Source organism: Sturnira hondurensis, unplaced genomic scaffold, assembly GCF_014824575.4.
Source record: "Sturnira hondurensis isolate 20B ecotype Veracruz unplaced genomic scaffold, ASM1482457v3 Scaffold0004136, whole genome shotgun sequence".
Lineage (NCBI taxonomy): Eukaryota > Metazoa > Chordata > Mammalia > Chiroptera > Phyllostomidae > Sturnira > Sturnira hondurensis.
Genome location: NW_028076767.1, coordinates 20,056,369 through 20,082,178, shown reverse-complemented (window position 1 = coordinate 20,082,178; position 25,810 = coordinate 20,056,369). Strand labels below are relative to the sequence as shown.

At 36.2% G+C, this 25,810-nt stretch overlaps 1 protein-coding gene across 4 annotated transcripts in view; it reads right to left on the bottom strand.

Annotated features, from left to right (window-relative positions):
• The window catches only part of ITCH (itchy E3 ubiquitin protein ligase), a 107,367-nt gene that overhangs the window by 22,858 nt on the left and 58,699 nt on the right, over positions 1-25,810 (bottom strand). For all 4 annotated transcript variants that reach the window (XM_037043898.1, XM_037043899.1, XM_037043897.1 and 1 more), the window contains 7 exons: positions 20,114-20,271; positions 18,468-18,657; positions 17,018-17,113; positions 15,604-15,778; positions 12,530-12,599; positions 7,102-7,186; positions 2,781-2,909 (listed from right to left, as the gene is read on the bottom strand). In XM_037043898.1, the coding sequence (XP_036899793.1) occupies positions 2,781-2,909; positions 7,102-7,186; positions 12,530-12,599; positions 15,604-15,778; positions 17,018-17,113; positions 18,468-18,657; positions 20,114-20,271 (903 nt within the window). The remainder of the gene's footprint in view (positions 1-2,780; positions 2,910-7,101; positions 7,187-12,529; positions 12,600-15,603; positions 15,779-17,017; positions 17,114-18,467; positions 18,658-20,113; positions 20,272-25,810) is intronic.

Below are 25,810 nucleotides of genomic sequence, written 5' to 3'. Positions count from 1 at the left end.
AACTAGGTCTAGAAAGAAACTACCTCAACATAATAAAGGCCATGTATCAAAATCCTACAGCTCATATCACACTCAATAATGAAAGGATGAAAACTTTCCTTCTAAGATCAGGAATAGTGCAAAAATGCCTGCTTTCACCACTTGTATTCAACATAGTATTGGAAGTTCTAGCCAGAGCACTTAGGCAATAAAAAAATAAAAGGCATCCAAATGGAAAAAGAAGGAAAAACTATTTGTTTGAAGATATGATCTTATATACAGAAAACCTGAAAACTTCTAGACCAAAAAACAAAACAAGAAAACCCATTAGAATAAGCAATTCAGCTAAGTTGGATATAAAACAGTACACAAAAATTAGCTGCATTTTTATAAACAACCAACAATCTGAAAAGAAAATTAAGAAAATAATTCCATTTACAAATAGTACCAAAAACAACAAAACATTTAGGAATTAACTTAACCAAGAAGGTAAAAGACCTGCACATCGAAAACTATAAAACACTGTGGAAATTAAAGAAGGCAAATAAATGTAAACATAGCTTATGTTCACAGACCAGAAGACTAAGATGTCAATACTAACCAAAGCAAACTACAAATTCAGTGCAATCCCTATCAAAATTCCAATGACTTTTTTTTGCAGAAAAGAGAAAAACCCTCCCTAAAACTCATATGGAATCTCAAGGGACCCTGTAGAGGTAAAACAATCTCAAAAAATAAAAACAAAGTTGGAGAGCTCACATTTCCTAATTTTAAAATTTAATATTGAATATAAAGCTAAAGTAACCAAACCAGTGTAGCACCGGTGCTGGAATGAAGACAGATATCTAGACTAATAGAACAGAATGCCCAGAAATAAACTCTTGTGTATATGGTCCAATGATTTTCAACAAGGGTGCCAAGACCATTCCATGGGGAGAGGAACAGTCTTTCCAACAAATGGGGCTTGGATAACTGTATATCCACATGCAAAAGAATGAAGATGGATCCTTACCTAACACCATTGCAAAAATTAACTAAAAACGGATCCAAGACCTAAATGTGCTAAAGCTATAGAACTCTAAGGCAACATACAGAATGGAAGATATTTGCACATGACATATTTAATAAGGTATTAGTATCCAGAATAAATAAAAAATTCTAAAACTCAACAAAAAATCCAAGCAACTGAATTCAAAATTGGGCAAAAGACTCAGACATTTCTTCAGATATACAAATGGACACTAAGCACATGGAAAGATGTTCAACATCATGACTCATTAAAGAAATAAAAATAAAAACCACAATAAGGTACTACTTCATACCTATAGGATGGCATTATAAAAAAGAAACAAGCAAAAAACAATTGTTGGTGAGGATTGAAAAAAAAACCCACTGAATCCATCTGCATTGCTCATGGGAATGTAAAATGGAGTACCTGCTGTGGAATACAGTATGGCAGCAACTCAAAAAACCCACAAAAACTACCATTTAATCCAGCAATTCCACTTCTGAGTATATACGGAAAAGAATTTACAGCAAGGATTCGAACACTTATTTGTACTTTCATGTTCACAGGAGTGTTATTCACAACAGCCAAAAGGTAGAAACAACCCAAACGTCCATGAATAAATGTATAAAAAATATGGCATATACATAGGCTGGAATAATATTAAGCCTTAAAAAATGAAATTCTCATACAAGCTACAACACAGATAAATTTTGGAAACATTATGTTAAGTGAAATAAGCACCAAAGAAGAAATACTGTACAATTCCACTTATATTGAGTAGTCAACCTCATAAAGAAAGAAGAACAGTGATTATCAGGGGCTAGGGAGGAGCATTGGGTAGTTATTACATAATGGGTACAGAGTTTCAGTACAGGATGACATGGTTGCAAAATAATGTGAATGTACTTATGGCCATTAAACTGTACACCTAAAATAGTGAATTTTGTTATGGATGTTTCACCGTAATTTTATTTTAAAAAAATTTTTAAAGATTTTATGTATTTATTTTTAGAGTGAGGGGAGGGGAGGGAGGGAAAAAGGGAGAGAAACATCCATATGCTGAGAGAAACACTGATCAATTGCCTCCCACGTGCCTCCAACTGAGGACCTGGCCCACACTCCAGGTATGTGTTTTGAGCAGGAATCAAAAGAGTGACTTTTCAGTTTGTGGGACATCTAACCCACTGAACCACTCCAGTCAAAGCTACCATAATTGAAAAAACCCTACACAAAACATAAGTTGCTTTTCAAAAATGAAAGAGAAAAGCAAAGTTAAGGAACCTTTTAAGTTCAAAGGTAGCAGAAATGAAAGAAAACAAGCACCAGAAATCAGGGATTAATTGGTGAGCAGTACTGTAGTGATAATTTCTAAAAAGTCTCATTTAGTGCTGGGTGCACAGATGGTAACAAATATAAAAAGTCAATCTATAGAAGAAAATATTCATGACCTGGCTGGTGTAGCTCAGTGGATTGAGCGCGGGCCTGTGAACCACACGATCGCAGTTCGATTCCCAGTCAGGGCACATGCCTGGGTTGCAGGCCAGTTCCCAGTAGGGGACTCATGAGAGGCAACCATACATTGATATTTCTTTCCTTCCCTTCCCCTCTAAAGATAAATAAATTTAAAAAAGAAAGTATTCAAAATGGTAATGGCAATACAAAATATTTCATGAATAGAAATCTATGAGCAAGCCAACACAAAAAGAACTGCACTTTTTGCTAACTCAAATATTTTTAAATCAAAATCTTGGAATCCGTTTTTGTTTTAATCTGCAATGTTTAAAAAACTTACAGGGCAGATTTGCCAGTGCGGGGATCTATATAGGTGGTTGTTCTTCTATTGTGGTCCACAAAATACGGAATTCCATCGACTGTGAATCTCATTTCCCAGCCTTCAGGTAAGGGCTTTTCATTTAATTGACTAAAGAACATAGGAAAAATATAAACAAACAAAAAAAGTTAAAGACTTGCTTGTCTGCCAAATACAGAAACAAAAAACAAATGTAAATGTAGTGGAAATCTTCTAGAAAACTATTCAGTCCAGTATATCTGGTTGTTTATAAGACCTCTTTACCTATATCCTCTTTATCCTATAAATCTTTACCTTTATCCTATTTATCCTTAACCTGTCAACAGGTCCATTAACCACCACTTAGTCTTCTCTCACCTACATGACTTGTATCCCCCATCTACCTAATAGCCTACCTAAACATCCCAGGGCAACCAAATTCTCCCCATTCTGCCTCAGAAGCTTTCATGTTCATTACTATTGTCAATCTCCAGCACCATCTTTGCTCTGGCTTTATTCATCTCAAACTTTCACAATAGCCACCTAACTGGTTTTTCCTGCCTCTAGTCTTACTCTGGTCCTACACTTGTTTATTTCATATTGCTGACAGAGTACTAAAATAGAGGTCTGATCAAATTAGTTCTTTCCTTAAGGTGAGAGCACTGTTTACTACAACCAATAATATGATCTAAATCTAAATCACTACACCTCACTCACTCTGGATCTATACTCTGCCCTCAAATCCCTTCCCTGAACTCTGTGATTTTATAGCGTTTAACAATAACATCGCCATTTCCCTAAGCATGATATGATCTGCCACATCTCCAAGTGAAGCCTTTCCTCTTGTCCAGAATCTCTATTATTCCTCTGTTACAACAACTCAAATGTTCTTTACCAAGTATTCCTATGTCCTTCCTTAATACCTACCTTTAAGACCTTGCTTCATCCCTCTAAACTTTGGCTTCTTTGTCCATAAAATAGAGATAATGTCTATGTAGTAAGACTATATGAGTAATCAATTAGACGACACAAGTAAAAAGCTTACCATGTAGTTTTATAACCAAAAGGGTTAAGTATGGACAAAAAATCAGCCACATACTACACCTGAGAAGCTCAGGGGAGGCCCGCATGGAGGCCCCACAAACTCAGAGACAGAACATAACACATAGTATGGTCTGAAATGAAAACTTTCTAACTAAAAGTGGTTTACAGTGGAGGGCAGTATTTTTCCCTATCAAAGGTCAGCCTTTATCTTAACTGAGCCTATCTTTTGCATATAGAATAAAGTACATGATTAGGAAGGCTTTGGAATAACAAAGTAATTTCTGCCCCCCACCACCACCCCTTAAAGGGCAACCACAGCATCAGGCAGAACACAAATCCCCTTATTGTAATTATTATTATCATGGTGTTAATTGTTGGCTTTTAACTATCTCATACCCACCTATTTAAAAGAAGTATGTGTAAGCCCTCAAACTGTTATTATTCCTCCTACTATATATTGATCCTTCTTTTCAGGTCTCTCAAAGAACTTCCTTCATACTTCTATCACAGCATTTATCAAGTATTTCAGCTTGTGTTGTCTGGCAACAACTTCCCTCCCTGAAAATATTATTATATATGAATTTTAAAACAGGAACTACGTTATAAGGCAACAGTGACTTGATTTTCATTTGTTATATATTAAAATAACTGAGGTATTAGCATACATATTCAAAGCTGCATGTTCACTGAACCTGAGAAATTTATTTTTACATTTTAAAATATTACACTAGAATACTAGTATGAGTAGGGAACTATTGAATATCTCTGATGCGTTTGGTGAGAGACAGAGCAATAGAAATGTTCAAGTTCACATGAGAAAGGGAGGAGTTGAAGGCACTTAAGCTCACTGTTTCAGAGAGCTACAGTTGTGACACGAACGTCATTTTCTTCAAGTGCACTTTAGAAGAACCAAACTCTGGGAACTGTTGCACAGAACGGTGATTTTATTATGTCGAGAGGCTACGAACATTTAGTTATATTCACAGAACTGAATACAATGTCAGATAAAACAGACTACGAAACTTTTTAAAAGATAACATTTCTCATTTGTTGTAACTGTATTTATAAGACAGACTTAGTAACAACTTGTTGCCTTTAAAAGCAAAAAAATCAAATAGACCTGGGTTATTTTTAGTATATGTTAAAATATGATTCTGACTTTAGCTCTACAACTTTAAAGGTCCAAGGGGAAACAAAAAAATGCAGCAAATTACAGTAAGGTGACATGGTCTACTCTATCCCTTTACCCTCAGAGATAGAATTTTTCCCCTACTCCCCACCAGAGGATGTTTATTGATTTTACGGGTGGGGGGAGAGGAGGAGGAGAGAGACAGAGAGAAAAGAGAAAGAGAGAGAAAAACATCAATTGGTTGCTTCCCATACCCGTCCTGACTGGGGCTCAAACCTGCAACCTAGGTATGTGCCCTGACTGGGGATCAAACTTGCAACCTTTTGGTGCACAGAACAATGCTCCAACCAAGCCACCCGTTAGTACTCAGAAATAAATTTCAAATTTAAAGCATGCCTTTAGAATAGCAGTTCTTAAAACTCTGAGCCCTAAATGTGTTAAGTGAAGAATTAATCAGTCATACCTAAAGAAAGGTTTGGTCTTTGCTCTTGGCTACCAGGAAGTATTCTCTAGGCCTCTGGAATGTGTTTTATGATGGAGACTTTGGGATATTCCGTCTTGGTTCCAACAACTGAAAACCAAAGGTTTTAGACCAAACTCTGGGAAATGGCTGGAGACTAAATGTTAGCCATACATGCAGTACACGATGAAGCCTTAATAAAAACCTTGGATACCAGACTCAAGTGAGACTTCATGGTTAACAATACTCCACATATACTGTTCCACATCAATTCTGGATGTTTGGAACCATCTCAGTTGCTGGCCTTTACATCTCTTTCTTCTGTTGGTTCAAATTTGCAGCCTTTCCCTATAATAAGTGACTGAGGTCAAGAGGCTTCAGTTGAGTTCTAGTCTCTCTAATGAAAGTGGTTATGGGAATGACTGAAATTTGTAAAATTTGTAGCCAGTTGGTCTGAAGTGAGAGTAGTCCTGGGGACCTCCCAGCTTATGGTTAATGCCTGAAGTCAGGGCAACCACGTAGTGACTGTGCTCTCTGACTGTATACCTTGCCGAATTCCTCGCAGAATGGAATCCTTTCAGCAGCCTGATAAATGCATAGTATTATATATCATTATGGGCAAAACTGTCATGGGCCCTGCAAATTCATATGTTGAATTCCTAATCCTCAGCACCTCAAAATGACTATATTAGGAAATAGGATCATTGCAGATGTAATTAGTTAAGATGAAAATGACAGGCCACTAATATTATGACTGGTGTCCTTATAAAAAGGGAACATTTGAACACACACACACACAGAAAGAGTGCCATTTCAAGACTGGAATTAAACTGCCACAAGCCAAAAAAACACCAGAAGGTAGGAGAGAGGCCTGAAACAGGTTCTTCCCTACTGCCTTCAGAAAAAGCACAGGTCTCCCAACACCCTGATCTTGTAGCCTCAACTATGAGACAAATTTCTGTTGTTTAAGCCACAGGTACTTTATATTAAGATGGCCCCAGGAAACTGATACACAAACCATTACATAATGTTACAAAGAAAAGCAATGATATATACATAGTTTCCAAACATTAAGAAGATGAACTTATACTAACAAACTTATCCTATTAATATATTAATAGACACATTATACTAATGTGTCTATTAATATATTAACTAGCAAGTTCCTGTAATGATGTGTGTAAGCAGTATTTGATGTACCTGGAACAACTACAGAATGATATAAAAGACCCATGATTTCTACTGATGGTGAAGTCCTAGGCATTGCTAATTTTACTATGGTTGTAGCCTACAATCACAATGGAAGAAAACACTCAATTTCAGGTAAAATTTAATAAAAATGAATGTTTGATTTTTTTCTTCCCTAAGTCATATACTCCCTAAAGTTTATCCAGTGGATCCCAGGTTGCAAAATCCTACTTTAGAATTACTTATCTTGTCTTATTACTAATAACTAGGTATTTTTAAATATGTAAGTATATTGGCATATATCATTGAGATTTTTTCCCCTTAAGAAACCCACATTCATTATATAAAATAGTATAATTTTTTCCTCTTTATAAGGTATGTACTTGGGTGGCTGATGTTTAAGGCCTTTGGGGAAAGAATATGTAATTGATCTTTTTAATAAATGAATCAGAAATAGGGTACAATTTTAAGTTATCTATAAACTAGTAACTGAAAGCTCTTACCCTTGACTTCTGGGGTCTTCCCACTGGGTAATACGAGTGTTGTGGTTGACAAAATATACTCTACCATTGGTGTCCGTTCTCTTCTCTTATATTAAAAAAATAAAAAAGAAAAAGAAAAGAAAGAAAAGCATTAGAGTTGGCATAGTCTTCTTCCTCAAACTAAAATAATAAGATGAGCTGAATCTATCCATTTCTTATTGTATTATTGGTTTTGTAGTTTTAAAATCACAACTCTCAAAGCTTAATTTATTCTTTCACTATTAAATTCACACACTTGCTAAGATATAAAAATATGATTATATCCTAGAAACTAAACAGATTTAATTCACAATATCCTGCCCGTAGAACCTTTCTGCTCAATCCAACCAACAGCAGAACTATTAACTGCTTTAACTTTCATGGGGTAGGTGGTTTTAGTTTATTTTGACAATAAAGACAGTCAGACAGGTTAAGTGATCTGCCCAAAATCTCAAAATTAAGTGGCAGTGACAGGATAGAAACTCCGGCCTTCAGTCAGGAATTTTTTTCACACCAAACCATTTTCCTTCTTAAAATTTAATGGGGGTGATATATCTTAATTGTTTATTATATACTTGGCATTATTCAACTGGGGGAAGACACTGTTTCAAAATATGTCCTGTACCTTAATATGTCCAGCTCCTAAATCCTAAATACCTATAGTAACTTTCTGCATAAGAAATGGGCATCTGAAGCTGCTGTTTACCCTCCCCACTCCCTTACTTTAGGATTCTCCTTGTTTTCTTGTTTCCTTTCTTAAAAAAATTTCCCTGCTTCCCTGTGCTTTCTCATCACGGTCCAGAAGACATGTGAATATAATTTCTGCCTTTAATAACCAAATAGTTTTGAAAAAAATTTAATATTCACCTGAGAATACGTTTATTGATTTCAATAGGGAAAGGAGGGGGGAAGGGTGAGGGGGAAGAGAGAGAGAGAAAGAAAAAGAGACAGAGACAGACAGACATCAACATGAGAAAGAAACATCTATTGGTTGCCTCCCATACATTCCCTTGACTGGGGATCACAACCTATATATGTACCCTGCTTGGGGACTGGACCCACGACCAACTGAGCAATCCACCCAAGGCATAGTTTCAAAATTTTAATATTCTGTTCTGATCTATTGACTTCTCTGCTCCATTACCATTAACTCTTCAAAAGATAGGTCTATTCCTACATCTGAATTTTTAAAATTTTGATAAGATGTTTTAAAATAACTAAAGTATTACAGAGTATAGAATGCATTCCAACTTTTTAACAAATATTTACTAAAAATTAACAATTCTCAAATAAAACTTTAAACTTAATTCCATGCTGATAAGGCCAATTTTTATTTCCTGTGGTTTGAAAAGTTTTATCTGTTTTTCAAATAACATTTATTTAGATCCTCTGATCTTTAAGCAATATATTGAAGGACGAGTCTCATCAAATTAGTATCTGTTAATGTTTAACTATTTCTCCAGCACTGATTCCATGACTTCAAGTAGCAGTGATGATATGGGGAGGTTAAGGAATATATCTGTATCATGAGTATCATGAACCCACTCCTGACATACTGGCTAATTTCTATATTCGCTGAGACTGAAATGGAAACAGAACTCCACGTATACATGATATACAGAAAAATGGGACTCTGTATCCTGTAACACACTGAGTATTTTAACAATGGCTTCACTGACCATGGCATCTTGAGTGTGAAAACATACAACTAACTTAAGATCCATTCTAACACAAAAAGAAGCACCCCCAGTACTAGAGCCAGCTACATGATAACAAAGTAAGTTCATGTTCTTGGCAGTCACTATAATTTAAATTTTTCAAATATACTTGAGAATCTATAAATTTCTTGATTCCAAATAATTTTTTATTATCTAAAACTAATACCCAAACTGTACAGCTAAGCATATATTCATCTTTTATCTGCCATGTAAGTTCAGATTTCAGGGCCAGAGATTTTCTCTTCAAAAGTTAACATGAACCAAGATAAAGTTAAGAAAAAACTTACTGTCTGTTACATTCTAAGTATATACTGCTAATATCAGCATTTCTTGAAAGAGGCTATAGAAAATAAAATTTCAAAGGTGGGTGTACTTGCAAACTGAAGGCTTATTATCTACTCAATGAGAGGAAGAACTATAGCTGTGCAACTGACTTTTTACTTTGTGGAAAAATCACATAATAAACAATAAATGACTGAACATCAAACCCTGAATGCAAATCAGAGCACTTCCTGACTCAATGAATAAAACAGTAAAAGCAGAAGCTTCTTGTTGGCCCATGTATTCTTTCATAGCAACTCTTAAAATGAGAAAATATCTTTATACTTGAGGGGTAAAACCAGCTATATATACACAAAGACGTATTAGACTACAAATCTGAATTAAAATATTCTGTCATCCAGCCTCTATAGTTTGTGTGTGTTAACAAATTCTCCACTTCAAGGCAGTAATGTCTAGTCCTAGCGTATAAAGTTCTGAAAGGGCAAGGAAACTGGATTTAAATCTATTTGGTATCACAAAAATAAAGCTGTCAATTCCATAACATAAACAGAGAATATAAACTGTGATTTTATTTCCTGGGACAATCCTAAGGGTACGTCAGGTGGGTCTCAGCTGTCACAATACCTGTGTTGTCGCTGGTTCCACAAATAAGACATATGCCCCAAATGCAGAGAATCATAAACAGTGCTTAGTCTGAGTAATAGGATGATCATGAACTCACTTAAGAAGGAGGGCACACTTCACCTTGAGGAGTGTGACCCCTAAAAATAAGCAGACTGTATATAAAATAAGCAAAATAAACACTCTTACAACCTGGATAAGCTGGGACTGGAGTCTTCAGAGGAGGTATTTTAAGGAGATGTTGGCTAACGAGAAAATGAGAAAGATCTTGATGATGAGAATAATGGTAAATACAGAAGGCAAGGACCAGCTTGCAGGAAACGCTTTCTAAATAAAAGCAATAATGCCTGTAATTCATGCTTCTATGAGTAAGAGGCAATTTTTCTTACAGCTGCTCTGGGGGAGTAAAATAGTCTATGTTTCTGACAAAGATCAATTGGATCATCATTTTTCTGTAATAAAATTAAAAGAATAAATACATAACCTTCACATACATCCTTTCAGTGCATCAATTTCTCCCCTGTAATGTGACACAAACAAACTCAAGAAAAAGCTGAGAAATGCATTCATGTCAGGGAATACAATCTGACAGGTCTGGTACAATATACCGCATAAGGACAACATCCCCTCTTCTAAAGGAACTTGATGTTAACCACACACTGTCCAATCTGAGGCTCCAACAGAGCCAAAACACTCCTTACCAAACTGCCAGACTTTGAAGAAGACAAAAATTTATAATTTTCATATGGCCTCCTTTTGCTTCAAAGTAGTAACAGTAAGTTATAAGTATAACCTATTATATTTTATGACTCACATGAGTATTAAGGATAAACAACCTCTTAAGAGCAATGGAATTTCTCAAAGGTAGGCTTATAGAGCCAGTATCATTTATTGCCCAGATTCACGGGATCTCGACATATCAATTTTTTCCATCCATGCCTCAGTAAAGTAATGCTAAAGCAATCTACCTTAGGGACCAGTGCTTCCCAACAAAGCTATCTGGAAATACCACTTTCTGAACTGACCCCAATGTTATGAAATACCCGCAGCTCTGTTTCCATAACAGGCTTTACTTTCCTGTTTTCCACTTTCTATATTCTCTTTGGCTCCCATGAAAAATTGTTTCTATAATGCCAGACAGTATATTCTAAAAACTTGCTACAGTGCTATGATATATAAAACAGAATCTCGTGTATACATTGAAGTTTTAATAATTAAAGTATCAAATATACTTGATAACAGAACATGTTCATGTGCTCCATGATATACGACACAAAGCCACCATCTTTGTGTTCCCCTTCCACTGTTCTCAGGTAACATCCATCAACTCAACCACGCTCTGAACTGTGTTTTGGAAGCACCATGTAATCAAAATATTTTTAAAGTTAAAAAAATATATATTATTCACAGAATGTGGCATAAATCACTCAAAAAATCCTTCAACCAATTTCCCCCACGTCAATAGTGATATGTTATATAGCTACAATATCAAAGTCACGAAACTGACACTGGTAAATATTTACTACAGGTTTTATTCAGTTTTCACCAATTTTTAAAAAGTTGATTTTAGAGAGAATGGGGGGAGAGAGAGTGAGAGAGAGAGAGAGAGAGCGCGCATGCTTGCCTCCCATATGCACCTTGAACTGGAATTGAACATGCAACCTAGGTATGTGCCCTGACTAGGGGTCAAACCCGCAACACTTCTGATGTACTAGATGACACTCCAACCAAGTTAGCCACCTGGCCAAGGCATCAATTTTCACCGATTTTAAAAAATGAATTCATTTATGTCAGTGTATAGTTTCATACACTTTTATGTCATGTACAAATCTGTGTAATCACCACCATGGTCAAGGTATAGACCTTTCCACCACCATATAAGAACCACTCATCTTCTGTATGTATACTAATCTACTGGCTGTCTCTTGGTACCTATTAATCTGTTTTCCATCCCTACAGTTTTATCATTTTGAGAATATTATATAAATTAAACCATGTAGTCAGTACATAATCTCTTTTTTTAAATCCTCACTTGGTGATACATTTAGTGATCTGAGAGAGAAACATCAATGTGAGAAAGAGAAACACCGACTCGTTGCTTCCCATATGCACCCTGACCAGGGATTGAGCCTATAACCTTTTGGTATAAGGGACAACGCTCCAACCAACTGAGCCACCTGGCCAGGGCACAATATATATAATCTTTTGAGACTAACTTTTTTCACTAAGCATAATGCCCTCCAGGCCCATCAGATTATTGTATGTATCAATAATCCATTTCTTTTTATTGTTGAGCAAAATATTTTTAAATTCTAGAAGAATAAAATAATTCTGAACCCCAATAAAAGTTTACTATAATAAAAGGTCAACTTAGAACTTTTGGGAAATTTAATGCCTATTTAGCGCTCTGAATTAAACCAACACACCCAAAAATATTCCCAGAGATTCATTCTAGCAAGAGCAAGATATTATCCATAAATACCTGATTTTAAAATGACCAAATTCACCCTGGCTGGTATGGTTCGGTTAGCTGGAGCCTCATCCTGTAAACCAAAAGGTTGTGGGTTCAATTCCCAGTCAGGGCACATACTCAGGCTATGGGTTCAATCCCTGGTTTGGGGGCACATATGAGAGAACAACCAATCAATGTTTCTCTCTCTCTTTCTCTCTCTCCCTTCCTCTCTTTCTAAAGGCAATTTTAAAAAAAGTCCTCGGGTGAGGATAAAAATAAATTTTAATGAAATAAAATAAAAATGACCAAATTCAATGAAAAAATTCACACAACTTACCCCATCCAGGTGGCAGGGGCCCAAGGGGATCAAATTCTTTATTTTGTGATGTAGCAAACAAATCTTGAGTCTAAAGAGAAGAACAACAAAAAGGTGAAATACTGAACTTAAACAGACAACTAAATTCTGGTATGCCTTCCCTGGCAATATGCAACATTAGTGAACTCTTACAGAGTTCACATCTTAGAGAAGTGTTACATCATCATGGATAAATGTCAAAGCACTCTGGTGGGACAAAACATCATTGCAAACAGTATTTAACGTCTGAAATTCAAATATTGCGAATATATAACCCTCACCCCCAAATGACTGTTTTTATCTTTATTAGCTACAAATCTTTAAGTTACAGAAATACAGGGGTGGGTAAAGTAGGCTTCAAGTTGTGAATACACAAATCACAGAGTTTATTCTCATATTATTATTTATTATTATATTATTTTCCATATGAACAACAGTAAACCTACTTTGCCCACCCATGTATAACCCTCCAAAAGTTATTTAGAAGTAACTATCATTGGAGAAGTGATAAAAATCTTGTATTTCTAACTCAACAAGAGAGGATCACATACAGAACAGGTATATACAAAGAACTGTGGGAAGAGAACTGGGGTAGCAGAAAGAACTGGCTGTCAGGTGAGTAAAAGGAAAGAATTCCAGGTGAAAGGAGTTGACAAGCTTAGAACTATATAGAAGATTTCTTAAATGTCTGTTTGCAATTATCACACTGATGGAGAGAGAGGTTTGGCTAGATAAAAGTAAGAGTCAACCACTAGAAAAAGAGATGCAAATGTAATACTGACTGTGTAAAGTTAATGAGTGTGTTTGGTTTAAATGTATAATAAAGCAGGGATAATTTGTGGTCTCTTATTAAGATCTGGTTAAGCCCTTTCTCCTTTAATAATAAGGCAAATAAATAATAGACTCTGTTCTGAAAAAATTATTACTGGGGAAAAAAAAACCCTACACAAGTAAAATAGGGCAGTGCAGCCCTTATACCCAGCATCAAGACTCAACACATTTCCTTATCTTTATTTTCCTACTCTTTGCTGAAGAGAATCTGTCATCATTTCATCCCTATTGTATTTTAGTATGCTTTTATAAAAAATATGAACACATTCTTACATAACCACAATACCATTACCACTACTAACAAAAATCGATGCTGGTTTCATCATCTAATATCCAATTCCTAATTAAATGCCTCTAACTGCTTACTTGTTCACATCAGAATTCGAAGTCCTCACTTTACATTTGATGGAGTCCCTTAAGTATCAATTTATATTTGTTCCCCTCACTCTCACTGACTTATTGTAGAAACAGAGTTAACTGATTAAAAGTTTTATAGCATATGAGAGATACCTTCATTTCTGATTTAACTGTTCTTGGAAGATAGGCCTATCAAGAACTAGCCTTGCTCCTCCTGATGAGGAGCAAGACAATTATGGAAAGGAGTAAGAGTGGGAGGCCAGGAAGGAACACAATATAAGGTTTGAACCCTGATCATAGAACAGGTCTGAAAAGTTTGGCATGTGACAAACTATTCTGGTAATTTTCTAATCCAAGCTTTTCTCTCTGGCTCTCCCTGGACAGATAAACTGGGAAGCCATGGGTTAGGAAGACCTATCACGCAGTGTTACAGCATCAACCATATACATTCTGAGGTTAACAGTGCTGGCATGTAATAGCCTATTGCCCTGTAGCCAAAGTCAGAACAAAGGCCATTTCATATGCCCAATAAATAGACTTTCTCAGCAACAGCCCAACACCCCATAACTTTTTAAGTAGCTGGCATTAAGAATGTTCAATTCATATCTCTTGCTAAGTTAAGGGTAACTAAAGTAAATTCCTTATGATTTAAAACCACTCTATAAGCAAGAGCAAGAAGCAATAATTTCAGAAAATTGGTCAGATTATTTTGGATAGGGAGGAAAAAATCCATGGACAATGAGGTAAAAGCTGCAATTCAAGAAAAGTTCTGAAGACTCTATCAAACCGGTCAGGTTACAATGAAGCAGTATGCTGTAGGTGCTCCAAAATTTTGCTCATCTTCCAACAATAGAATGTTTTAAAAGATTATGCACTGTAAAAGTGAGATAAATGGCACATTTACAAATGTACATATGAAGGTGAGAAAAGATGAAAACTAATACTTCTGTGCATGTAGTTAGTATGTGCTAGACATATGAGAAACTTTATTTTACAGAATCCTCAAGAAAATCCTCTGAGGTAATTAAATATAATTTATAAAGTAATGAATCTTGATGAGTAACTTTTTAAAAAACATTTATTTATTTATCTTTAGAGGGGAAGGGAAGGAGAGAAATATCAATGTACGGTTGCCTCTCATGAGTCCCCTACTGAGAACTGGCCTGCAACCCAGGCATGTGCCCTGACTGGGAATCAAACTGCGATCCTTTGGTTTGCAGGCCTGCGCTCAATCCACTGAGCCACACCAGCCAGGGGGAAAATATGTAAAATTTCAACTGTTTCCAAAAAGGAAATGTTTTTATACCAAGGATAAAATAATTTGCTTTTGATGCCAGAATAACATACTTAGCATAATCTTCTAAGAAGTTAAATTTCTATAGTCTCCCACAGCACCAAATAATTTATGAGGTATACTTTATCTTTATACATTACAAAGTAATTCGATTCTATCATTAATTCCATATAACCACTCAAGAGTCAGGTGTTCTTAGACTCAAGCTTTCAAATGTTCTGCTAAGTTTGGCAGTACTAAATTTAGAACTGTTCTAATTCTTTTCAAACTGCTTGTGTTTGCTTTTACTATTCTTTTGCCCATGGATTTTAAATTATCTTATTACCTTTTTTTTACTTTTGACACTAACAAAAAAAAGCAGATTGAACTTCAGGAAATTTCACAGAGGAAAGAACAGATCACATACACAGGATACTCGAGATAAGGTCTAAAAATACTATCTATGGACAGCAACAGATGGGTTGACATCCTACTATACCTTCCTTCTAACTAGTACTTTACATTTCATACACAGGAAAAGGTTAAAAACCACATACTCTTATTAAGTTTATAAAGCAACAAACAGGTTGCTCACCCCATAAATGAATCTCTGATTAAACTGCTGTATTGCTCCTTGGCGCTGACTACGGTGGAGCTGCCACTGTTCATAGTTCCGGACGGATTCCAATGTTGGCCTCTGCCACGTGGTTGTTCTTGTGAAATGGTCAACATAATAAATACGTCCCATGTTGTCAACCCTGCGTTCCCAGCTAAATCAGAACAAAAACAACCTAATTCAACAAACACTTGTGAAATAGGTAAGAATTAAACAGGACTCTGTCTTGGCCCTGGTGCATGTTTGGTAACATTGTACCTTGGTAACTGCTTTTAATTTACCTGCAGCCTTTTATTTTATTTTAAGCCTATTTATCTTAAGTAGCCTATAAGTGAACTTAAACACAATGTCTAGTAAGTAAGTCTCAAATAGTCATTAAGGAAAAAGTTCTCATTTTCTTTCCAAAAAGCATTTTCCATAAGAATATAACTATCTAATTTATCATTTCAAATGGGAACATATTAAGTAAACATTGATATAGTAACTGTCATTTCTATCTTGTTGATTGATTAGGGTTCTTTCCAATATTCTGATGATCATAAATAGTAAAATGACAATATATCAAAAATTTTTTTCTTCCTCTGCATTATTTAAGATAAATTTCCTGGAGCAAATTACTGAGTATGTGCATTATTATAGTTATATACAATTTTCTGCAAGAACTGTAACTACCACCAGCGATGTTGGAGGTAAAGTTCCTCCACAATTTCATAATGAATATTATCTGATAATTTAACAAGTAAAACAGTACCTTTTAGGTGTGTATTTAAGATTACTAGCACAATTAAATACTTCCATGTTTGCTACTGACCTCCCTTGAATAAAAATACTTTCCTTCTAAGTATATAATGTAACATTTTCAGTGCTTAACACCCTATATTAATATAATATAGTCTTTATTCCCCCAACTATTCTGCAATGACTTTATTATTACATAACAAAGTTTTTTCAATACAATAGGGACTTTATCTTCATATATATAAGGACTACAATTCTTATTCAGTCATATAATTACTCTTGGAGAAACTAATCCTAAAACCCTGTGATTTGAGGTGGTTAAAATTCAGAAAGGAAAATTTGGGAGTAGCAAGACCTATAGAATCTTCAGTCAGAAATACATGAAATTTGAAGTAATAGACAGAAAACTGTACTTGAAAAATAATTAAATAAAAAAATTGAAAAAAAAAAAAAGAAATACATGAAATTTGAAATCATTCATTATGCTCAATCAATTCTGACTCTCTTCTTTCCAGTTTGCAGCTACCATAAAACAATGTGGATAGAAAAAAGACTGACGGGAAGAGTAAAAGTAAGAAAGCAGTGAAGATTTTATAGAGACACAATCTATAGCTCTGAATAAATACTTTTTCTCTTCTTTAATTCAGATACTTACTTAGGAGGTAGAGGTTCTGGTCTATCCCATGTTGTTCTTTTTTCAATATGATCCACATAGTAAACTCGCCCATGCTGGTCCACTCTCTGCTCCCAACTTAAACACAAAATTGAAAAGGCTGGTATGGTAATTGTATTAGTAGCCTGGCTCTTTAATCCTGTCTTTTGACTTTTTCTCTTATATGATCATGTTATAGAACTGAAGCAAATAAGCATGTCAGTATATAAAGAAGATACAAAAAGAATTTAGGGACAAAATCAAGAAATGTTATCCTGAGGGTAACACACAGTGGATGAGATTACTTCTGCAGAAACATAAGCTCTAATAGGGGTGTCCAAATTTTTGGTGTCCCTAGGCCACACTGGTAGAAAAAGAGTTGTCTTGGGCCACACACTAAATACACAAACACTAATGAAACACTGATGAGCAAAGAAAGAGATTTTAAGTAAATTTACAATTTTGTGTTGGGTCATGGCTGGACACCCCTGCTAGGAGATGTCTTGTATTCTAAAGAGGCTTGAGAATGAAGCACTCAGGAGACAAAGTCTGTTTCAATCTGATCTGGGTATTTGCAGGGCTTGAGTGGAAAAGAGAGCTGTAATTACTGTTATGAAATCTAAAGAAAAACTAAAGAATTACTAACTAAAGGATAAAGAATTGTTTGGGTTCTAGAAACACTAAAATCAAAGAGTAAGGCTTTATCAGATATGTCTCTGCACAGTACAGTGGACAAAGTCATTCTAAGTATTTTAGTATTGGTAGGTTATCTCCAAATTGAAGAATACTAAACCACTGTAGCTTAGACGTACCCATCACTTCTAAGAGCACCCAGTTTCTCTTTGGTAATCCCCTACACAAACAACTTTCTAATTTGGCTTCCCATGGTGGCATTCCAAAAGGAAAAGAGCCTAACTACCTACACAGGTATTATATAATCTTTTTAGCAATTAAAATTATCTTCATGAGAGTTTATTAATCTGCTAGTTAGTTAATTTTGATTAGCATTCTAAGCTCTAAATTAATTTGAATGAAATAATATATATACATATATCATCTATTAGAGTATTATTAATTTAAAAAATAACCAGTAGTGATTAAAATGGGATTATGACCCCTGGCTGGGTAGCTCAGATGGTCAGAGCATCATCCTGATATGCCAAGGTTGCAGGTTCACTCCCTGGTCAGGGACAGGGACACTCCAGTACATTTAAAAAAAATTTTTTTCCACTATTCCACTTTGCCCTGGAAATGAGGGAGAAAATTTCAAATATGGGGAGGATTTTGTTTTTGTTTCATTTTTGGTTCAGTTTGACTCCAGATCCCCACCAAAATCAGTTACAACTGCTTGAGGACAGTTTTTTAAAGAAAGGAGTTTAGTATTATTTTCCTTATTAATAAGTACATGCAGAAGCCTAAAGCAAACAAGCATTAACCAAAAACAGTTACTCACCCAGGTGGTAGGGGAGCTTGGGGTACAGGATTTAATGGCCTAGGGCCAGAGCCCCCAGATATAGTAAGAGGAATTATTAACCCAGACGTTGCTCCCTCAGATGTATTTGAATTTGTATTTGTTGCAGGCAGAGAGCCTGTACTAGATCCATCACTTTCAGAAGTGGCAGAAGGTGAACCATTGACAGATGCTATAAAAGATTTGGGAAAAACAGGAAAACAATCTTTTATTTTCAGAAATCAAGATAAAATTTTAACTTTAAGAAGTAAAAAGACAAATGAAAAATATAAATGTAATATGTGGATATGCAGGAGAAAATTACTTAAATAATGAGAAACAGCCAATGGTCCCAACTAAGCAGGCTTGTTCACATTATTCTATGTTCTGTCTACTCCACGTCCTGTTAATAATTATAAAACGCAGGTTCTGATTTCCTGATACCACAGGAAATATTAAAAACTTTTAGAATAGGTAAGTATTAGTATTCCACAATATAAGTTCATTTAGTAATTTTCCAGATCCTTAAAATTATCTTTCCTATGAGACCTTGCAGATCAGAAACCAATTTTGATATTAAAATACAGAAGATATGGCTGATAAAACAGTAACATTCTTACAAATAGTTATTGAATAATATTACATTTTTGAGAAATACTTATTGACAAAAAATTTCTGATAGAAGTCACCAATATTTTGACAAAGTAGTTTTTGACTTGAAAGACTGGGAATATATTGTTAACACAAATATCTATAGAAAAGGGGGGAAGATGTATAATGAAACACAAAGTCATTTACTAAAGTAATTTGTGAAAAACCAGTTTACTTTTCTAGTGATATTTGGTTTAATTATTTTACATGCCCTGTCCACATACTAGCAGAGGAAAATTATAAAAGATTAAAAGATTTGTTCTGGCCAGTCAGAAAAGAAATGGATATTCTACCTATAGATGTTTACATTTTACTCCATGAAGTATGTTCATTTGTTATAACAATTTTTGCTTCAAAATCTGAGTATCATTTAGCATTACTTGACATTTATTAATTATCTTTCTAAAGGATATAATGAGAATAAGCAACCAGATCCTTGACTTAATGGGCATACTTATGCCCACACAGTTATAAACCCTGACAGAAAGCTGCAATCTTTTTTTTTTTTAAGATTTTATTTATTTATCTTTAGAGGGGAAGGGAAGGAGAGAGGGAGAGAAATATCAATGTATGGTTGCCTCTCCTGGGTCCCCTGCTGGGAACCAGCCCGCAACCCAGGCATGCGCCCTGACTGGGAATCGAACCGTGATCATCTGGTTCGCAGGCCCGCGCTCAATCCACTGAGCTACACCAGCCGGGGCAGAAAGCTGCAATCTTATCTGTACTGCCTATACTTATATAACGCACATGTGATTTACACTCTGAATTAACCATGTGCCTCAATAACTTCACCCCTGAGAAAAAAACTTAGGTAAAAGGCACATCTTAAATACCTATAGAAAGAGCATTCTTGGCCAAAATTTTAATGTAATAATACAGCTTGAAAAACCAACCTAAAAGGTCCTCTTGACACTTACCTGAGGATCAGTTCCCAACAGAATATTACTTACAATCATAGTATAAGAGCTACATCCCTAAAGTATGACTGAAATACATACCTGGTCTACGTGGAGTAGGTGGAGGTGGTCGTGAAGGTCTTGGAGGCCTAGAAGGTTTAAAACCACCATTTGAGAGTGATGGAGAATTATTTCCATTGACCCTCCTATTTTCACCAGACCCTGCATCCTCAGGGTCGTCTGATCCATTTGTATTCACTCTAGATAAGAAGAGGGTAAAGAAAAGGGAGAAATGGGAAATGATCTTTGAATTTAGCAAAAACCAGCAGAAAGACCAAAACTAAAAAGTTTTGGGAGTTTGAGAAAAGCTTTCTTAATTTCTGGCTAGCCTTAAATATATAAATAGCCCTTGGGTAGTAGGGGGTCTTATATATAACCCTCAGAGACAATCCAGAAATAGAATGACAGGAGTCAGGGCACAGAACCACTTGGGGCCATTTAAAACCACTAGGTATACTGGTTCAAATTTCAAATAAATATACTGAGGCCCTGTATAAGCATAAATGTAATCAAATTTTCAAAACCCCAAATGCCTTAGGAAAGGGCACACTATTTTATCACAAAGACAGATAACTTCATAATTTTCTTGATTTCCATTGGCCTTTAGGTTGGGGCAGGGCTGACTGTTCCATGGCAGGAGAAAGAAATACACTTATTTCCCAGGGTACGTGCTCCCCAATCCCAATAAATGGTATGGAAAATGTTCAAAGTTAATGACCTACAGAAGAGATGCCCAAAGACCTTTTTTAAAGAAGTTATCATTTCTTCAGAGCAATCACATTAACTAGAAGGAAAGAAAAATGGAAAAGAACAGTAATAAGAAATGTCATTTTGAACTTTATTACTACTGCCAGCTAACAATAGTTGATTCCTTTTCCCAAAGGGAATTTACTCATGGATTAGAAAATAGAATGTAAGTGCCCTGGCCAGCTAGCTTAGCTGGTTCGAGTGTAGTCCCAATGCAGCAAGGAGGTACACTCAATCCCCAGTCAAGGGACATGCAAAAGTCAATCAAAGAATGCATGGATGGGTGAAGCAACAAATCGATGTTTCTCTTCCCAGGCAAAACCAAACCAAACCAAACCAAAACAAGCAAAAAAGGCAGACAGTGAGTTAGCCAGTTTGCAGCTGTCTCAGCTAAGGCTCTGATAACTATTATCTGGTAAGTAGTAAACCACTACACAGTATTAATCCATAACCCTGGGCCGTGATCTAGAACAAACCTAAACATATTAAAATATTAGAAGATTTCAAACTAAGTTTTCCCAGAAGTAGTTCGGAACCTTTCTTCCTCTTTTTTTAATTTTTAAAAAATCCTCACCTGAGGTTATGTTTATTGATTTTAGAGACGGGGGCGGGGGGGAGGAGACAGACAGACAGACATCCATGTGAGAAAGAAACATTAACCAGTTGCCTCCCATATGTTCCCTGCTGAGGACAGACTCTACAACCTAGGTATGTAACCTGACCAGGGATCGAATCCACAACCTTTTGGTGTATGGGACAATGCTCCAACCGAGCCAACCAACCAGGGACTAGGGCCTTTCTTCTTAAAGTGTGGTCTTTGAAATCAGAAGCCAAGGACAACATACATAAACCTGTTAGAAATGCTCAATCTTGGACTCCACTCTCAACCTACTATATCAGAGCTAGCATTTTAACAGGATCTCCAGAGATGTGTGGAGATCTGTATGACAAACTGCTTTGGGAATTCCTCAAATGCTCATTTTGAATAAAGGGGAGAGCTTAGTAACTGGCTGTCAGCACCTGGCCTCATTAGTGTTAACTGCCTGAAGGAAGGCCAAGCCACCCCTGGCTTGATGAATCTAACACTTTACTCTCTGCTGCAGTATTTGGCAGTGTTAAACAACCCATCTTTTAAAAAGCATTCTTCTCAACTTCTGTGACAACGTTTTCCTAATCTTATACTCTAAACTCTAAACATTCCTTATTCAGTTTGTCCTCTTCCTCTCATTTATTAAATATGCGTTCCTAAGGTACTATTCCTTCTTCTTCTCCATGGATTTTCCCCTACAGTCTCAAATTCCCTGATTTCAGAGATTATCTCTAAAATGATTCCCAAATCAAAATCTCTAATCTCTGTCTTGTTCCCATCCTCTGGTAACAAATTACCAACTAAATGCAGGAGACACTGGTTCTGTAGGTGACACTGCTCTCCTCCCAGGCAATCTGACTTTTCTTCTCTCCTGTGCCTCTTGACACCAAGTCCCACTGATTTCACTTCCACATTCTCTCTATTCTTCTACCACGGCTGCTCTGTTTCTAACCCTCACTGGACTAGAGTAACAGCTTCCCACATAGGTCTTCCCACATTCACTCACTACCTCATAATCCAAACTACATACTGCTATCAAATAATTTTGTGTGGAATTTTGATCATACCGACGCCCTATTCAAATATTTTTAGAGACAATCCTCTCCACAGAAAAAGATTCTATAAGCTTATACTTGCAAACCAAAATCACCATCTAGCTCCACCTTCTATAATACTAAAAATAACATTTATTGATGGCCGAGCACCCATTTACATGGGAAAAAAAGCACTCCATTTTAGGCAGAAGTAAAGCATGACAATGATGAGCTCGGGCTCTGAAGACAGTCCCAGGTTCAACTGTGCCACTTAAACCACAAACTCAGGCAAGTTCTTTTCATTTTGAGCCTCAATTATCTTATCACCTATAAAAATGACACCTACCTACCTCACAGAAATGTCTATGTCCTCTAGGTCTCAGAAACCTAGGAGACACTGTTCTAAATTATTTATGATAATTTGATTCTTAATTATATTATTGATTGATCCTGCCCTCAAGTTTACCACCTGCCATTTCCAACTTTCAGTTATTCTTTCAGCTAAACACTGACTGAAGATTTCCAATAAAACCCCCACCTTTTTGACTGTTTTTCTTTTTTCCACCTAGAACTTCTTCCTCTCTCCAATTCCCCCAAGACATGCACACCCAAATTACAGCTATGCTTTATGATCTCAAGTCAAACGCTATTTCTTCCATGAAACTTTTACACATTTTATACAATTTAAATTTTTAAAAGCAATCATGTATTATTTTCTAACAATAAAAACAGTTAAAAAAAGAAAAAAGATGAAAACTAGTTTGGAAATAAAATGGATTAAGATGGAGTGACATTTCTGGCACATTCTTCAAGCCCGAATTTTCAAGAAACAGACTTCGTTGCAGAATTGACTAGATTTCCCATAAGTTTGTCATAATCTAAGAAACATCTTTATCCTGGTCCAGCAGCACCAGTATCATCATCACCAGGAAACTCGTGAGAAATGCAAATCTTGAGCCCTACCCTAGAAGTGTAATAAATCAGGAATTGAAGATGAGACTTAGCAATCTGTGGTTGAACAAGTCCTTTAGATGACTCTAATTGTATGCTCAAGTTTAAGGAACATGCCTATAATAAAATAGCTCTATTGGTTTGTTTTAGTTCCGTTAACAAGTAGGTGTGAAACTAAAGCCTGAAACAGATCTTGAAAACCAACATACTAAATAAACAGAACTGTCAGTGTAAACTCATCACACTACGGTCTTTTAAAGCAATTAGCTATTGCCAGGCAGGTGTGGCTCGATTAGTTGGAGCATCATCTCTTAAATCCAAAGATCACAGCTCTGATTCCTGGTCAGGGCACACACCTGGCTTATGGGTTCAGTCCCCAGCCTGGTAACCTATAGATGTTTCTTACATCTCTCCCTCTCTCTCTTCCCCCCTCGCCCTGTCTCCCTCTCCGAGATCAATAAATGTATCTTTGGGCAAGGGTTAAAAAAAGATAAAAGCATGAGCTACTAATTATGTGCTACTGTAGCTTTGTTCCTTTGCTTCACAATCTTACAAACCTCTGCTTATCTCACCATACATAATACATCTGACCTACAAAGAACCAAGATGCTAATACAATAAGGTCATAAGAAATACACAAATCAAAAAATAAGTCAAGAAGGCACATCTAACAACAAAATCTTGAACATCAGAGACCAATCATCGTGATACTTCATAAAAATGACAGAAGACTAAGAAATATAAAATATCCAAACATGTATGGGGGAAAGCAGACCAGCAAGACTATAATAATGATATAAGTGGGAACCCCCAAAACAAACAAAAAAACCCCAGGATTATCTTCTGGAGGATGGGCCCCTTGTAGTACAGACTTCCTCAGCTGGGTGAATGTTTAGGAACCTATCTGCATCAGTGTGTCAGCTGGCATTGTTGTGAGAAGCTGAGTTTGGCCTCAGTGAATTTTTTTTGAAGACTCTTTCAATGTGTTTGCCCATTTCATGATGGGTGATTTGCGAGCACACCTGCCCATACCTCGCTAAGTGTTGAGCAGTTTTTGACCAAAAGCAGCATGACCCCCATGCCCCACTCTCCCTATTCATCTGATCTTGCTCCAAGTGACTTTTTTTCTGTTTTCCTGGATGAATAAAGTCCTCAATGGGAAATGTTTTGCAGATTTGAAAGAAGTGAAACAAAAATGGCAGAAGCACTAAAAGGCATCAAAAGTGATGAGTTTAAAAACTGTTTTGAGCAGTGGAAAAAAACATCTCAACAGGTGTATTGCATCAAATGGAGAGTACTTTGAAGGTGACTGAAGTTTAAACATGTCAGAATACACAATTTTTTTTTAAAGATTTTATTTATTTATTTATCTTTAGAGAGGAAGGAGAGGGAGAGAAACATCAATGTATGGTTGCCTTTCGTGTGTCCCCTGCTGGGAGTTGGCCTGCAGGGAACCAACCTGCAACCCAGGCAAGTGCCCTGACTGGGAATTGAACCACGAGCTTCTGGTTCGCAGGCCCGCACTCAATCCACTGAGCTACACCAGCCAGGGCACACAATTTTTTAATAAATAAATTCCAGGGAGGTTTTTGCCCCCCACCCCTGTACACATAGTCCTTGAACTAGGACAAAAAGGTAAAACAACATAAAACTGCAATAAACTTCTTATATGATAGCTGGGACATGGAAGAGTGGAAGCCATTGTTCACTGAATATATACTGTACTGCTTTTTGGTCATATTGTTATGAAATCTGCAAATAAAAGCAAAGAGGAAAAGCCAGTCATGGTCATAGTTATTGTGTAGTAACATTTAAACAGCATTTGACAGTTAACAAAATGCTTTTCAAACCTATTATCTCAGAGACATGCTCTCTAAAACAAAAGCTAATGCAAAGGAACTCATGCTTAACATAAAAGACATGCTCAGCCCTGGCTGGGTGGCTCAGTTAGTTGGAGCATCATCCTACACACCAAAAGGTTTTGGATTCAATCCCTAGTCAGGGCACATGCCCAGGGTGTAGGTTTGATCTCTGGTCAGGGTGCATAAAAGACGCAACAGATCAATGTTTCTCTCTCCCTCTCCCTTCCTCTCTCTCTCTAAGATCAACGAATATGTCCTCGAGTGAGGATTAAAAAAATAAATAAATAAAAACACATGCTCAAAGACTAGTCTGGCAGTCTCAGAAACCTAGAAGACACTGTTATTCAGATTACTTATAACATTCACTTGGGAAGATGTAGCAGGGGTATCCAACCTGCAGCCCAGTATGGCTATGAATGCGGCCCAACACAAAATCATAAGTTTACTTAAACCATTATGAGGTTGTTTTTTTTTAAGTGCTTGTGTATTTAATGTGTGGCCCAAGACAACTCTTCTTCCAGTGTGGCCCAAAGACACCAAAAGGCTGGACACCTTT